Source organism: Gopherus flavomarginatus, chromosome 8 (assembly GCF_025201925.1).
Source record: "Gopherus flavomarginatus isolate rGopFla2 chromosome 8, rGopFla2.mat.asm, whole genome shotgun sequence".
NCBI classification, from domain to species: domain Eukaryota; kingdom Metazoa; phylum Chordata; order Testudines; family Testudinidae; genus Gopherus; species Gopherus flavomarginatus.
This window is the reverse complement of record NC_066624.1, coordinates 37078968-37093848: the sequence shown is the minus strand read 5'-3', so window position 1 is coordinate 37093848 and position 14881 is coordinate 37078968. Positions and strand designations below refer to the sequence as shown.

Below are 14881 nucleotides of genomic sequence, written 5' to 3'. Positions count from 1 at the left end.
TCAAAGAGGAACTACAAAAATGATTCAGGACTTAGAAACAAAAGTACAGACTACAGAAATTCAGTCTATTTAGTTTATCCAAGAGAAGGCTAGGAGGAGACTTGATCACGGTCTACAGGTATTGGGGAAGACAATTCTGACAGCACACAGGTCTTTAATCTAGCAGAAAAAAGGTATAATGAGATCCTATGCCTGGAAGCTGAAGTTAGACAAATTCAGACTAGAAATAAGATTCAATTTTTAAGTGAAGATAATTAATCCTTGGAACAAATTACCCAGGGACATGTTGGATTCTCTATTACTTGACACCTCTTAATCAAGACCTTTCTAAAAGATATGCTACTGATCAAACAAAAGTTATGGATTTGATGCTGAACTGATTGGGTGATGTTCTTTGGCATGTACTATGCAGGAGAACAGACTAGATGTTCATAATAGTCCCTTTCTGGCCTTAAAATCTAGCAAATAAACTGCTCAAGGTGGGGGTAGTAATAGCCTAGAGTTAGTCTGCTTCTACAAGGCGTCTACTTCTTATAATCCTGACAGCTCCAGCTCAGACCTCATTATTTCTATCAATACTGTCTGCTATACATATTAAGGCAAAGGACCAATGATTAACTACTTGAGAAAGGTAATAATCGCCTAAGATTATATTGCCTGGAGTGCTTTTATTTCCATTTTAAACTGAAAACTTATGAACAATTACATAGAGAAAATATATATACTCCTGAACATGGAGGTGCATTGATATTTCTAGGATAACCAATCTAAAAACAAGTCTGTGAAGGGTTCTAAAGCAAATCTAAAATAAAACCAAATCTAACTCTACTATCAAAGGCTCTCTTTTCATTTACTTTCAGCAAGTTCTCCACTAAATCTGCTATTCAGATAGATGTGACCTCATGATTCCTCACATTTTTAGTCAACAAAATGTGTTAAAATAACTGTGTAAAACTGATATCAAGTTAAATACTAGAGACAAAATAACTACATGTTAAAAAGAAAAAGTTTAAATTTAAAGTTTCAGTCAACCTACAATGTTTATTTGAAAACATTTTCTCTGCAATGTTTTTGCTTTGAAGAGTTTGTGGAATACTGTATTATTACTCTCTTCTTCCATGCCTATCTTTATGCAGACACAGATGCAGCTTCATGAAATAATCGCTCTGATAGTTATAGATTACAATACATGAAATACTACTCGCTGAAGTCATAAAATACAGAGAGAGAGAAAAAAACAGGTTATATGAAATTACAAATTAAATTGCTTAAAAGGGGAACAAGAAAAGCAAGAATAGATATTTCAATTTTGTAAGTAAGCTTTACATTCATTCTTCATCACTTAAAGCCTAATCAATACCCAGACCTGTTTTTTACTTCCCTTCTCTCTCTCTCTCTCATTTTTTTTAAGCACGCGAAAACTGGGTCAATATTTTCTCATCGTAACATTTGCTTCACTGTTGGGAATAGGGTGCTCTATTAACTGACCTCTTATCTTAGTATGGCACCATGCAATATTTATTTCGTATTCATTGAAGACAGCTCCAGCTACAATTGATACTGAGTAGCCTCTATTTATTGGTGTACAGGGAAAGGGAAACGATACCTTTACTTACGATATATGCATGGAAGTGCATCCCAGAGCTCCCTCTGCTGAGAATGATTAATGTTCTGATATTTTTGTTGTCCTTCTTCTGAAACACGCAAGCAGTTATAGAGCACATTGAGCTCACTCTCCCTGAAATTTCACAATTTTCTAGTTTCACTGTGTGCCATCAGCAACCAAACAATTCTACACTGGGCTGACAGAAATAAAAAAAACCACACAAGGGAGGCAGAAAAACCTTTTTTCTCTTTTAAGCAGCAGTGTTGTTCCTGAGTCTAAAAAAAAGGTATTTGAGTATAAAATGGTGATAAGAAACAGTACATTTGATTGCGTACTACAATTAAATTTACTGGAACTGCCTTTCTAAAAATAAAAATCAACTATTTATCAGGTCATCTATTAATTATGAAAAGAAAAATCCTTAGACAGAAACAGTTTTTTTTTCTTACAGCCTTATCTATGTTGTCAAGTCACCAAATTTGTTCAATGTTACAGTATGAAAAAGCTGCCAGCACCTACTGCCTAACATGCCTCTTTAAATTACGAAGAGCCATGGATGGCATCTCGCTATGATATCAGAAGTATGGTGATGTGCAATGAAGTGAAACAGTTTTGTTAGTTGAGTTTCACAGCCCCAGCCCTGATTTCCACAGAAAACTGGTCAGGCCTCAGAATTTTGGGCAGCATGAAAAAGTTAGCAGGAATCTGTTAAAATGAAAATTTTCTTACCTTTTAATTCCTCTGTGCAGTCTGATTCCACCCATGTAGTCAGATAGAGGAGTCCCGTTTCTTTAAAATGTCAGGAAGGAAGTAACAGAATTTTAGGATTTTCATATCATCCAACCACCAACTCCTCCCATTCTCACTCAACCTTACCCTATGTGAGCTATTTCAAAGATTTAAGTAACTGATTAGCAGTATAAATATAAATACAGAACAAGAGGATCAACATTTGCTCAGAGAACTGAAGGGCATGGTTCTGCAATGGTTTAACTCATGTGTATAAATGAAATTACCAGGTAAGAAATTACACTCTTTCCAGCTTAAGTCTCATCATTGCAGATGGATGAGATCTGACTGGCTATGCCCAACATATTGAACTGGTGAAGCAAATGGCTATCATTAGACAAACTACTTCAACCAGCTTGAAAATAAAGAAAACCTTAGAAACAAAGTTATAATAATAAATAAAAGAAAGGAGCCCTAAATAATGGGTCATGGGGATCAAACAGCTGGTTAAATGCAAGAAGCTGCTAGGAAATAAGATTAGAATTTACGTGAAACCTGACAGCCTAAGTGCAGCTAGAACTTCAACCTGCACTTTGAGGAACCCAGGGGTGAGCTCTTTGTCCAAATCCTTTAGAACAGCACTTAAAGCACTGGAAGTGATTCCCTATAATAGGCAGAGAGGGACTCTTTGTTCTCAAGTGTGAACAAAACTAAATGTGGATCTAGCTCCTGAAGGATGCTCTGTTCACAAAACAAATTGACTGAATGAGCAGATTGGGACTGTGGTTAAGGAAGGGAGAGGAGATGAAGTAGGAGGATGAAGCTTTAGAACTGTTATGCAAAATATTGTTGGATCACATGGATTATTCTGGCCATATTCAGGACTGTTTTCTTATGAAAGCATGAAGCAACTGGGATGGAAGGGAATACATAAAGTAAGAGAAAAGTTTTTGATATAAATTAGCCCTGAATTACTTTCCTGTGGTCCAGCCAGAAACTGTTAACAAACAGGTCCATGTAGGGAAGACGGCACTTGAGAGCTTAAGACTCACTCTCTCAGTGGACTCATCGCAGTGTGGGCTGTTATCTGGCTTGCTGGAAAAAGTGTGTCCCTCCTGCAGGTAATCAGAAAAGGAGTGAGGGATTATATAGGTAGTGCCAGTGCATGAAAAGTCTTTTACTTGGACCAAATGGAGCAGCACCAATCCTTCAAACTATGGATGTAGTGAAATACCGGGTTCTGTAAGGATCTGCTGTGGGCAACACTGTGCTAGCTGCTCCTTTCTAGGGGGACTGGGGAGGAATTTTTCCCTTACCACAAGATTAGCCAAGGCAAAGTGTTTTTTTTCGTTTGTTTGTTTGTTTTTTTGGCCTTCCCTTCAGCAGGTTGGGGGTCTTCATTTGGGAAAACTTGAAATGGGAGTTAGGCTATGACTTTGAAACTCATTATGTCAATGTGGGACAGATGTCCAGTTCAGCTACTCTATAGGGAAGGGATGCAATGATCAGAGAAAATGGATTGGTAAAGGATTCAAAGGATGTATTCTTTAAAAGAAAAGAAACCAGGGGGTGGGATGAGGGAGGCTTAGGACTCCTATGACTGGTATGGCAGGGAGCCAAACTCCCCTCCCCCCACAAACCCTCATTCAAGAGAGGGGATGGTGAGGTCCCAGCAGCAGGTTGGTTGGGACCAGGATGGGTAAGGGAGAGGGCTGACAGAAGCTCCTTGGGAATATATTGAAATGATTATGCAGTTACTTGCACTGTACAGTTTCATCTGCTGGGTATTCCCAGATATTTAAGTATAAAGTTGTGGCCTAATTAAATCCAGTGTCTCCTGTCCTTCCAGCATGGCTGAACAATGACTTTTCTCTAACTCTCTTACAAATTAGCATGCCAATCGGCAGGATCGCTCCCCTTTATATTAGTCCACTGATCATGCTCAACAGATTTCCCCAAATGTGTTAAGGAGAGCCCACTGGCAAACATACCTATGTGTACTGTCTCTCCTACGGAGGAAATTGAATACTCATGCTACAGTCTATCAGCCCCTCAGCTTGTGTAAATAAATACATATACAAACCTCATGAGTCAGGAACAGGCAAATACACATTAAACATTTTTTTCATTTAAATTAATATATGGATTTCTATATTAAATTACTGACTGAAAATTTCCTTTAAGCACAATGGAAATGTCGTCAGTTCCATATAAATTTGATAGTCAGCTTCTTCCACTTACAGTTCTTTACTCTTGAGCAAAAGTTGAACTACTGAATAAGTGAAATTTTTTGAAAGGGGGGAGGGGGGAACAACCGGAGGTTAAATCTTTACACAGTGACTGACATAAAGCTGTCAATTTTAGTTACTTTTAGAAAAAGAATTCACAGTATTTATTCCCTAGAGAGATAACATGATAAGTCAATCTTCAGTTCAGACTATTTAATCATATTTACCAGAGCTGACACTTTTCTCTTAAAATTATAATGTTCAAAAAAATCAAAACAGACAATGACTATCAGCAACTTCTAATACTTTAAACTAAAGTTTTCTTGATGAGCCAAAATTTTGTAGCTAACATTTCTCACTAAATATTTTCCATTTTCTACTCTTTTTTTCCATATTCTTTCAGCCTGAAGTGATGCAACCACTATCTAAAGTTTGTTCTTGGATCATATGAAGCTATACTATCTCCAGTTTATGACAGGATCCTGGGTATTCAGCTCCTTCAGTGGGGAGCCTTGAGAGTGGTGTTATCTTTCTTCTTAAAAGTCTGATTACAGATGCTACAAGCTAACCACAGAGAAGAAGCAAAACAAATGTCACTTCTGCTAATGGCTTAATGTTTTTAACACTCAAAACTTTCTGATATGCACTTCCCTGTGCAAGACAATAAACATGAAACAACAGACACTTCTAACTGTTAATTTCAAATATTGTAAATATTTAATAAGACAGACAAAAAAACTAAGATTATCAACCCAGAAGTGCAAAAAGGATATGGTCATCTTTTCCACAAATTTATCATGTGCATCTTCTGTTTTAGGGAAACTCTCAATGTCATTTGCTAGGCGATGGATCTGAAGTTCCATTGAATCAAGGTTGCTCTTGAGACTTTGAGCTGAAACTTAGAAAAGAAAATGTGACAATGAATTAGAAAAACTCCTGTAATTCTGATTTAAAGAAAAAAGTTAAAGAAAAGCAATGTCAGTAGAAGTATTCTTGAGGTAAAGAGAATAATTCCACGAAGCAGGCTCTCATTTTTCTGAATTACTGCTCGTAAAAATTCTACCGTTCATAAAATAAGTGAGAATGTGTAATATAATATACCAAATCATCATGTTAAACGTGGGAATGTCACCATTTTATTCAACCACTAGTTCAAATGGATCTATTTCTATTTAAAATTATTGATGGAAATTCTAATATTTCATTCTTTTAAACCTAATTTGAAGATTAAAGAGAAACTAAGGTTCAAAGAGATTTTTATCTTATTAATGCATGTACTTGGCTACATAAATGATTTAAGGGAAAATTATAGAAAAAAGATCAAATGTTTTTCTTTTATTGAAATACACTGATTTCTATAAACCTACATCTGTGGAAGTCCTCAATACTTTTAACAATTACAGACAAATATTTGGATAATAGGAACTATTGACACCTTACACAAATACAAATAAAGAAAATATAGTGAAACAGCAATAATATGAATTTAAAAATAAAATATTCTGTAATATCTCAATGTACCCTCTAACACTGTATTAATTATGGTTTTATTATCCTTGAAATTCTTTACACTTTTTTTCCTGTTCTCCTCCTAGAAGACTTATCTCAAGAACCATATTGAAAGCGTGTTAGTATTGCATATTCACTTTACACCTACTCCAGCCTGGTTCTTACAGGATTCTTCTTTACCTTTCACTTGCTATATACTCTATACTTTCCTACACCTACCAGCATCTAGGAAGAATAATATCTGACAATGCTTTAAAGAACTAACATTTTCCTATTTTGGATGGCTATGACACTAAGTATAGTGATTGTAGCATCAGGGCTTCCAAACTGTGGGTTGTAATATGCTTCCATGGAAAACAAAGCACATTTCTCAACCAGGGTGGATAACTATCAAAGATTTTTTTTAATCAGTTTGGTTGGGTTTAATAAATGTATGTATGTGCTATCTCTACAAGGTAAAATATGCATTTTTTAACCATCTTCTGCCATGTGCCTTCTGATGTGCACCACATATTGCTGTGGAGCTCACAAAAATCAGTCCGAGGTTGGTCATGAAATTACAATAGCAGATTTTTCAAAGTAAGCCCTTTAATATCAGTGTGCTGTTTCACAGGCAGATCCTTCCTCGGCATTACTTTCTGAGTCTCTAGAATTTTGCCGCTTTCATTTTATGGAAATGTCTTTGATACAAACTAGCAAGTTTTTAATTAAAATGGAGACAGTTCTAAAGGTAAGTAGTCTCACTCTAAGGCAGATATCTACTGATTGATTACTAGGTCTCTTTCCTGAATGTTTTATGTCTTATATCATATCACTGTATACAAGATTCTTTCCTGTAGTTTATCTGGTTGTGCTTCCTGCGTTCTTTTAGTAAGGGGACTCAGTTGATCTATAACTGTAATACACTAGATACTTTTTTCACAGGTTTTCATTTTTTTATTTAATAGTAAGTTTTACTGTTTCACAAGTGACTCACCCAGAACACTTAATATGAGTAGCTTTACCTTTCTTTTTTTATTTTTGTACTTAAAATAAAACTGTGTTTAAAAAAACAATAAATCAAAAGGTTTAAAACAAAACAAGTAGGAAAAGTCATACATACAACACACACAGACAGTGGAGGCACAGATATGCAGATGTAAATCCACTACAAACAGCAAAAATCTATTAAACTGACCCTGTTCTCATCTGTACCCATTTTGCATCGGTGTAACTTCATGGAACTTAATGTAGTTACTGCCAATTTAAAGTGGCAACAAGTCATATTTTGTAAGCATAGTAAATATCGAATTCCAATATACTGCATATATCTTATATTAATTGAGGGGGGAGAGTACGATACTAGATGAGCAGAAGATGCAACAGCATAGCCAATGAAGTAAGGCCAAAGTCTTGCAAACATGAGCAATGCAGGCTGACCTTTGCACCCAATACAAATAGTTTATTAGTTTATTAATTTTTGGCAAGCCTGAAGAGAAACAATGATATTTGTGCTGTAAATGAAGAACATGTTTGAATTACAACAGTAACGGGTTTTATCAGCAATGTGATATATTTGGATAGAGAAAAAACAGCAGAGAAGTAAAATGCACTGGAATTGAAAAATAAATTAGAAAGATAGAAATGGTTATTTTGTTGGTAAAGAGAATAGTAGATGTTAAACAAACTGGCACCATAACAGAAAACAAAGTTTAATTGCATTCAGTTAAATATTCTGAAAATATTTAAGCGCATAATTGCCTCGCAAATATAGTTCTTTACCTTTGCGTTTGAAATTTAAAAGTATCAAGACAAAACCAATTAACAATGACAAAAAAGCATAATAAGTTTCTGTGCTTAATTAATCCTCATATTAGACCAAAAATAGCCCAACTATTTCCCGATTGGGGTCTTGGAAATCTTAGTATGTTGACATTTGGGGAAAAAAACTCACATGGGATGCATTTAAAAGTGACTTTATTGTAATTAGTGAACTATGAACAAGTTAAAACTTTCCGAGATTCAGAAGAACACTACAGAGTACTCGTGTTGGTGTCTCACTGACACCATGATCAAATATATTAAAAAAAAAAAAAAAAAGCTACACACTGTACAGATGCCAGGGTCGAACTCACCCCAGGTTTAGATAATGAAAACAGATAGTAACTGCAACAATATAAAAGGTACATACACAGTGAAGTGAGAGTAAACAAGCTACTACACCTCTACCCTAATATAACGCGACGTGATATAATACAAATTTGGATATAACGCGGTAAAGCAGTGCTCCGGGAGGTGGGGGATGCACACTCCATTGGATCAAAGCAAGTTCGCTATCATGCAATTTCAGCTATAACATGGGAAGATTGTTTGGCTCCCGAGGACAGCTTTATATCAAGGTAGAGGTGTACTTTGAACAAATGGGGCACATAGGTGCCATTTTCTGAATATACAAGTTTTTACATTTCACTCATTTTTTCTGTGCTTTCTGTATCATTCTCTGGAACAGATGTAACTCCTTCCTTATTTTCGAGGCCCTACACATCAGTACCCAGCATGCTAGATGCTGCTTCCTTAGAAGCCTGAGGAAAGGATGCACCACTGTGACAGGATGTATAAACCCTGCGCTTATCAGGTAGGGGCCACTACCAGGAATCAGAGACTATGGCTTGTACCAGTCTAACACCATGATGGAAATTAGGCATGGAGAAGTACCACCCCCTCAACTACAGAGGCACTCCAGAGAGACTCTTCTTACACAGTAGTTTGACCATTTCTGTATCCATGTCCCTAATACATCTCTTACTCAAAGATTTTTGATGACATGTGCAATTCAACAAAATTCAAACGATACAGTCATTCCGACATGTGCATATGCAATGCAACAGCAAAAGGCTTTTTCCCAGCAACCAAGAGCCTTTTCTACCCAACAATGAGTCTTTGCCCCAGCAACTGTGGGCTTGCCAGAAAATGAATCTGACTATTGTGGCTTCCCTAAAAAACTCTTCCTAGCAAGTGTAGGCTTCCCAGAAAAATCAAATTGAGAGTGTTATCTTGGAAGAAACTCAATTTGCTGGACAACTGTGTTCATACATAAGGCAAATGTTATCTGGGGTCTCAATGACTCTCCGAGACTCTTTTGGTGCATTTTTTGGAAAAACAAAAACCACTCAAATAAGAAAGATAATAACAATGCTGAAATAGTAATATAATCATATCATAACTTCTGCCTCAAAATTAAAACAATCTAATGCTAGAATACCTTCATAATTAATTTAGGGGTTTAGAGACCATAATAAAGGCCCTATTTAAATGTATACTCCAAATTAAAAAACACAGTAAAAGAACTAAAAAAGAGCCACCATGGCTTAACCATGTAAAAGAAGCAGTGAGAGATAAAAAGGCATCTCACAAAAAAAGAGAAGTTAAATCCTAGTGAGGTAAATAGAAAAGAGCATAAACACTGCCAAATTAAATGCAGAAATGTAATAAGAAAAGCTAAAAAGGACTTTGAAGAACAGCTAGCCAAAAACTCAAAGGGTAATAACAAAATGTTTTTTAAGGACATCAGAAGCAGGAAACCTGCTAAACCACCAGTGGATTGAGATAAAAAAGGAGCACTTAAAGATGATAAAGTCATTGCGGAGAAACTAAATGAATTTTTTGCTTCTGTCTTCACAGCTGAGGATGTTAGGAAGATTCCCAAACCTGAGCTGTTCATTGTAGGTGACAAATCTGAGGAATTGTCACAGACTGAAGTGTCATTAGAAGAGGTTTTGGAATTAACTGATAAACTTAATGGTTAGAAGTCACCAGGATCAGATGGCATTCACCCAAGAAATCTGAAAGAACTCAAATGTGAAATTGCAGAACTATTAACTATGGTTTGTAACTAGTCCTTTAAATTGGCTTCTCTACCCAGTGATTGGAAGATAGTTAATGTAAAGCCAATATTTAAAAAGGGCTCTAGAAGTGATCCCGGCAATTACAGACCGGTAAGTCTAACATCAGTACCGGACAAATTAATTGAAACAATAATAAAGAATAAAATTGTCAGACACATAAAAGAACATAAATTGTTGGGCAAAAGTCAACATGGCTTCTGTAAAGGGAAATCATGCCTTACTAATCTATTAGCATTCTTCAAGGGGTCAACAAACATGTGGACAAGGGAGATCCAGTGAAGACACAGTGTATTTAGATTTCTAGAGCGCCTTTGACAAGGCGCTCTAGAAATCTTATGTAAATTAAGTTGTCATCGGATAAGAGATAAGATCCTTTCATGGACTGAGAACAGGTTAAAAGACAGGAAACAAAGGGTAGGAAATGATGGTAAATTTTCAGAATGGAGAGGGGTAGCTAGTGGTGTTCCCCAAGGGTCAGTCCTAGGACCAATCCTATTCAACTTATTCATAAGTGATCTGCAGAAAGGGGTAAACAGTGAGGTGGCAAAGTTTGCAGATGATACTAAACTGCTCAAGATAGTTAAGATCAAAGTAGACTATGAAGAACTTCAAAAAGATCTCACAGAACTAAGTGACTGGGCAACAAAATGGCAAACGAAGTTTAATATGGATAAAGGTAAAGTAATGCACATTGGAAAAAAATTACCCCAACTATACATAAAATATGATGAGGGCTAATTTAGCTACAACTAATCAGGAAAGAGATCTTGGAGTCATCGTGGATAGTTCTCTGAAGACGTCCACGCAATGTGCAGTGGCAGTCAAAAAAGTAAACAGGATGTTAGGAATCATTCAAAAAGGGATAGCGAATAAGACGGAGAATATTTTATTGCCCTTATATAAATCCTTTTATGCATACTACATACAGATGTGGTCACCTCATGTCAAAAAAGATATACTGGCATTACAAAAGGTTCAGTGAAGGGCAACTAAAATGATTAGGGGTTTGGAATGGGTCTCATATGAGGAGAGATTAAAGAGGCTAGGACTTTTCAGCTTGGAAAAGAGGAGATTAAGGATGGATATGATAGGCATGTAAAATCATGAGTGGTGTGGAGGAAGTGAATAAGGAAAAATTATTTACTTGTTACCATAATATAAGAACTAGGGGCCACCAAATGAAATTAATGGGCAGCAGGTTTAAAACAAATAAAAGGAAGTTCTTTTTCACACAGCGCACAGTTAACCTGTGGAACTTCTTGCCTGAGAAGCTGTGAAGTCTAGGACTATAAGAGTTTAAAAGAGAACTAGATAAATTAATGGAGGTTAAGTCCATTAATGGCTATTAGTCAGAATGGGTAAGGAATGGTGTCCCTGGCCTCTGTTTGTCAGAGGGTGGAGATGGACGGCAGGAGAGAGATCACTTGATCATTATCTGTTAGGTTCATTTCCTCTAGGGCACCTGCCATTGGCCACCGTTGGTAGACAGGATACTGTGCTGGATGGACCTTTGGTCTGACACGATATAGCCATTCTTATGTTCTTAAATGACACCAATAACATTGGAGTGACTTTTTTTCCTACACTAAAATCACAATAGATATTCAGATTAAATCAACTATAACAGGTTGTTCTCATCATAGTCTGAGAATATGTAAAGAAAGAAAAGGCAGTGGTTTGCCTATCATGTTTTAAACTTTTGTATGTGTTTGGGGTCCTGGAAATCCCAAAGATCTTAGAAGTGTAATATTTCATTTTTATCGCTGACAATGACAGGTCTAACTGACTCCACTACCTTTTTAATGATATTTTTTTTACGATTACACATAAACCTTAACTGGTAGGATGATAAAACCACTGAGGAAAGACTGAACTCCTTCCTAGTTTGAGAATACGTAAGCAGCACAGATTTGGCATGACAATTTTTATTTACATTTTTGCACACAGTGGGGTCAGATAAGCCCCCAAAACATTAGGAGGTTATATAAAACAAGGCAATAATTTTCAGTGCTTTTAAAACCAGAATTCAGAGAACAGTTCAGATTCAAGTCTGAGGTCAAGATCACCATCAGTACTAACGGATCTTTGGACAGGAAGTCTGAGGGATGCATTATACATTAAAGAGCTGTACTCTTCCATTGATAGGTGCCCAACTTTCACTAACAACACTGCTAATCATGGGTGGAAATAGATTACAATTTATTTGAATTAGCATGTGTAGGTTGTGCACAAAATCCCAAAGGCAGTCTGATTTGCTGGGAAGTGTTTGTAAATGAGTCAATGACATCATCACAGCTTTCATGCAGCTAGAATTTAAAGAAAAAGTCACAATCAAATGAATGGATATTTCTAGAGAAAAACATCCAAACAGCAGAAACATTAGCAGAGGTGTGTAGAAATGTGCATCTTACGAGCACATAAGCATGGAAATTGCATTCTTTTGATAAACCTTATATTTTGATACCTAAGATCCTAACAAATTGAATTTTGTTCCTTTAAATAACAACATTTTAAGCCTCAGCTCATGGACAGAGGTAACGGTGAAATCCAAAACCACTTGTATTATTCAACTAAATGTTTTAACCAAGGTAAAAGTACCAGGACAAAGACTTACTCTTTACATTTACTGAAATATTTTAGTTTTTGACACACAGGACAAAAGACAATTTTGTAGATTATCTGTAAGATGTTTCTTGACTAGCCAAATCAGTGTCATTCAATGACATTTTTAAAAACAGAAAAATGTCAGAGGTGAGATCTTCTCCTTTTGTATGAGGGAGTATGTCTGCCTTTTGTTTTTGAAGTAAGCAAGCTTTAGGTACGTATTGCTTGGTGATTCTGAATGCTGTCAAAGCATCCATAGGCATGAAGGTCATCCCCCAGTCTTTGTGATCATATCTTCATTGCAGAGTTAGTCGGGGCTAACATGGGTAGAGCATCCCCACAGCAAAACCCTATTCATGTAAGACCCACGCAACTGCATCCGCAATGGTGCTGTACTAGCTTGAGCGCTGGGCTGGATTTCTAGCAGGCTATCCTGTGACATGTAGTGTTGCATCAAACTGGACACTCTACAAATGCTTTCTCCCTCCCTTCCTCCCTAATAGGGAGAAGCTGTCTGTGGCAGTAACACGAGAACAGTACTTTATGTAAATAACTTCCAAGTGGACTTCATCATTATTAATTCAGACAGTTCTGATGAAAACAAAACAGCATTTCCCAGAAAGAATTTGTAATGAAAATGTCATTAAGGAATTCAGTACTCTGCCTCAGAGCTTGACCCTGAAACCTTGGGATCCTCACAAGTCTGCCGAGTAACAGGGAGGGTTCCCTTGTCAAAACCAATACTTTTTCATGAAATATTTCAGATGCGATGAACTGGTATTTTCTGACAAAACAGTATCTCATCGGAGATCAGCTCATGGCCGTGTGCTCTCTCATTATGTGTGTACATATGTGCTTGCACAAGCACACACACTCCAACCCTCCCCCTGCTGTTTAGGAAAGGTATTAGAGACTTTATTTTAAATGAATAATTGTTCAATGTGTATTTACATATATAATGCTGCATGCACATTTTTCCCGTTTCCACTCATCAGTAAATCATTGTGAAGGATTTACTACTTAAGCATTATGAAAGATGACAAACGAGAAGATGTTTTCATTGGTTTTGTGATGGGTCATGGACATTTGATAAGAGCCTTTGGAGGTTTTGGGTCAGTAAGCTTGTTAATAACAAATAGGTGCAATACTGTGTACATTCAGGAAAATGGAACTTCTTTGAATAGGCAGCCCTTGCTGTAAATATATGAGTAAGACTGAACCAGTATTCTGTCACTGCTCCCTCCCCAAAATGGGCACTTGCAAAGAAAAAGGAAGAACATTATTTTTTCTTTTAGTCTGCCAGTCAGATTTTGTGTATACCATATCCCTCCTTGTTTTCACAAGCACTAAGTTCTGTGGTGCATTATCTACTCTGCATATTGAAGGAAAACTCAGTTTTACCAAGATAAATTTGTTTTGTTTCATTTGTTTAATGTTTTTTAAATTTATTAATTGTTATTAGGATCCTTTAAAGTATCAATCTGAACACATTCTAATTTTGGTTTTATTCATAAAATAAAAACAAATGCTGTTCTCAAAATAACAAGGACTTCATGCATACCTACCTGCAAACAACAAACTTTATTTTCTCCACTAGTATACTATTGCTGCCTAATAAAAATATGAGCTGAAATAAGCAACAACATATTGACTAATATGATCAAGGTAAATGCTGATTAAACTAAAAAAAGTTTCCAAAATGCTATTTTATGCATATATTAGTTAAATTCTATTAGTGGATCTGAAAACTCACCATAAATCTATGTAATTTTAAAGAAGTGTGTTTAAAAATGTGGTCACAAACAGCATCCAACAAATACAACATCAAAATCCCAATTCCTATTGCAATATCTACATACAGTAACTCCTCACTTAAAGTCATCCTGGTTAACGTTTCGTTGTTGATCAATTAGGGAACATGCTCGTTTAAAGTTGTGCAATGTTCCCTTCTAATGTCATTTGGCAGCCACCTGCTTTGTCCACTGCTTGCAGGAAGAGCAGCCTGTTGCAGCTAGCTGATGAGGGCTTGCAACCAGGGTGAACCGGCAGCCCCCCTATCAGCTCTCCGTGCTGCAGCCACCCAGTAGGCTATCGATCGACAGTTCAGCTGTCCCTCCCCCCATGCCGTGTGCTGCTCCTGCCCTCTGCCTTGGAGCTGCTCCCAGAGACTCCTGCTTGCTGTGCAAGGGGGGAAGGCAGGGCTAATGTCAGGTTGTCCCCCTCCCCCTGCTCCTGCACCCGCTTACCCCTTCTCCATATAGAGCAGGGAGGGGACACGGAGGGAGAGACACAAAGAGTTGGGGCAGCAGCTGCTGTCTCAG

The 14881-nt window shown here is 36.8% G+C and overlaps 1 protein-coding gene and 1 long non-coding RNA gene across 9 annotated transcripts in view; both read right to left on the bottom strand.

The window, feature by feature from the left end:
* Window positions 1–2395, bottom strand: part of LOC127056823 (uncharacterized) — a 42012-nt gene extending 39617 nt beyond the window's left edge. Inside the window, exons 1-3 of the long non-coding RNA XR_007775929.1 lie at window positions 2336–2395; window positions 1845–1881; window positions 1617–1694 (exon numbers count right to left, since the gene is read on the bottom strand). This is a non-coding gene — a long non-coding RNA (uncharacterized LOC127056823). The remainder of the gene's footprint in view (window positions 1–1616; window positions 1695–1844; window positions 1882–2335) is intronic.
* The window catches only part of DIAPH2 (diaphanous related formin 2), an 879031-nt gene that overhangs the window by 314296 nt on the left and 549854 nt on the right, over window positions 1–14881 (bottom strand). For all 8 annotated transcript variants that reach the window (XM_050965017.1, XM_050965016.1, XM_050965012.1 and 5 more), the window contains one exon: window positions 5338–5461. In XM_050965017.1, the coding sequence (XP_050820974.1) occupies window positions 5338–5461 (124 nt within the window). The remainder of the gene's footprint in view (window positions 1–5337; window positions 5462–14881) is intronic.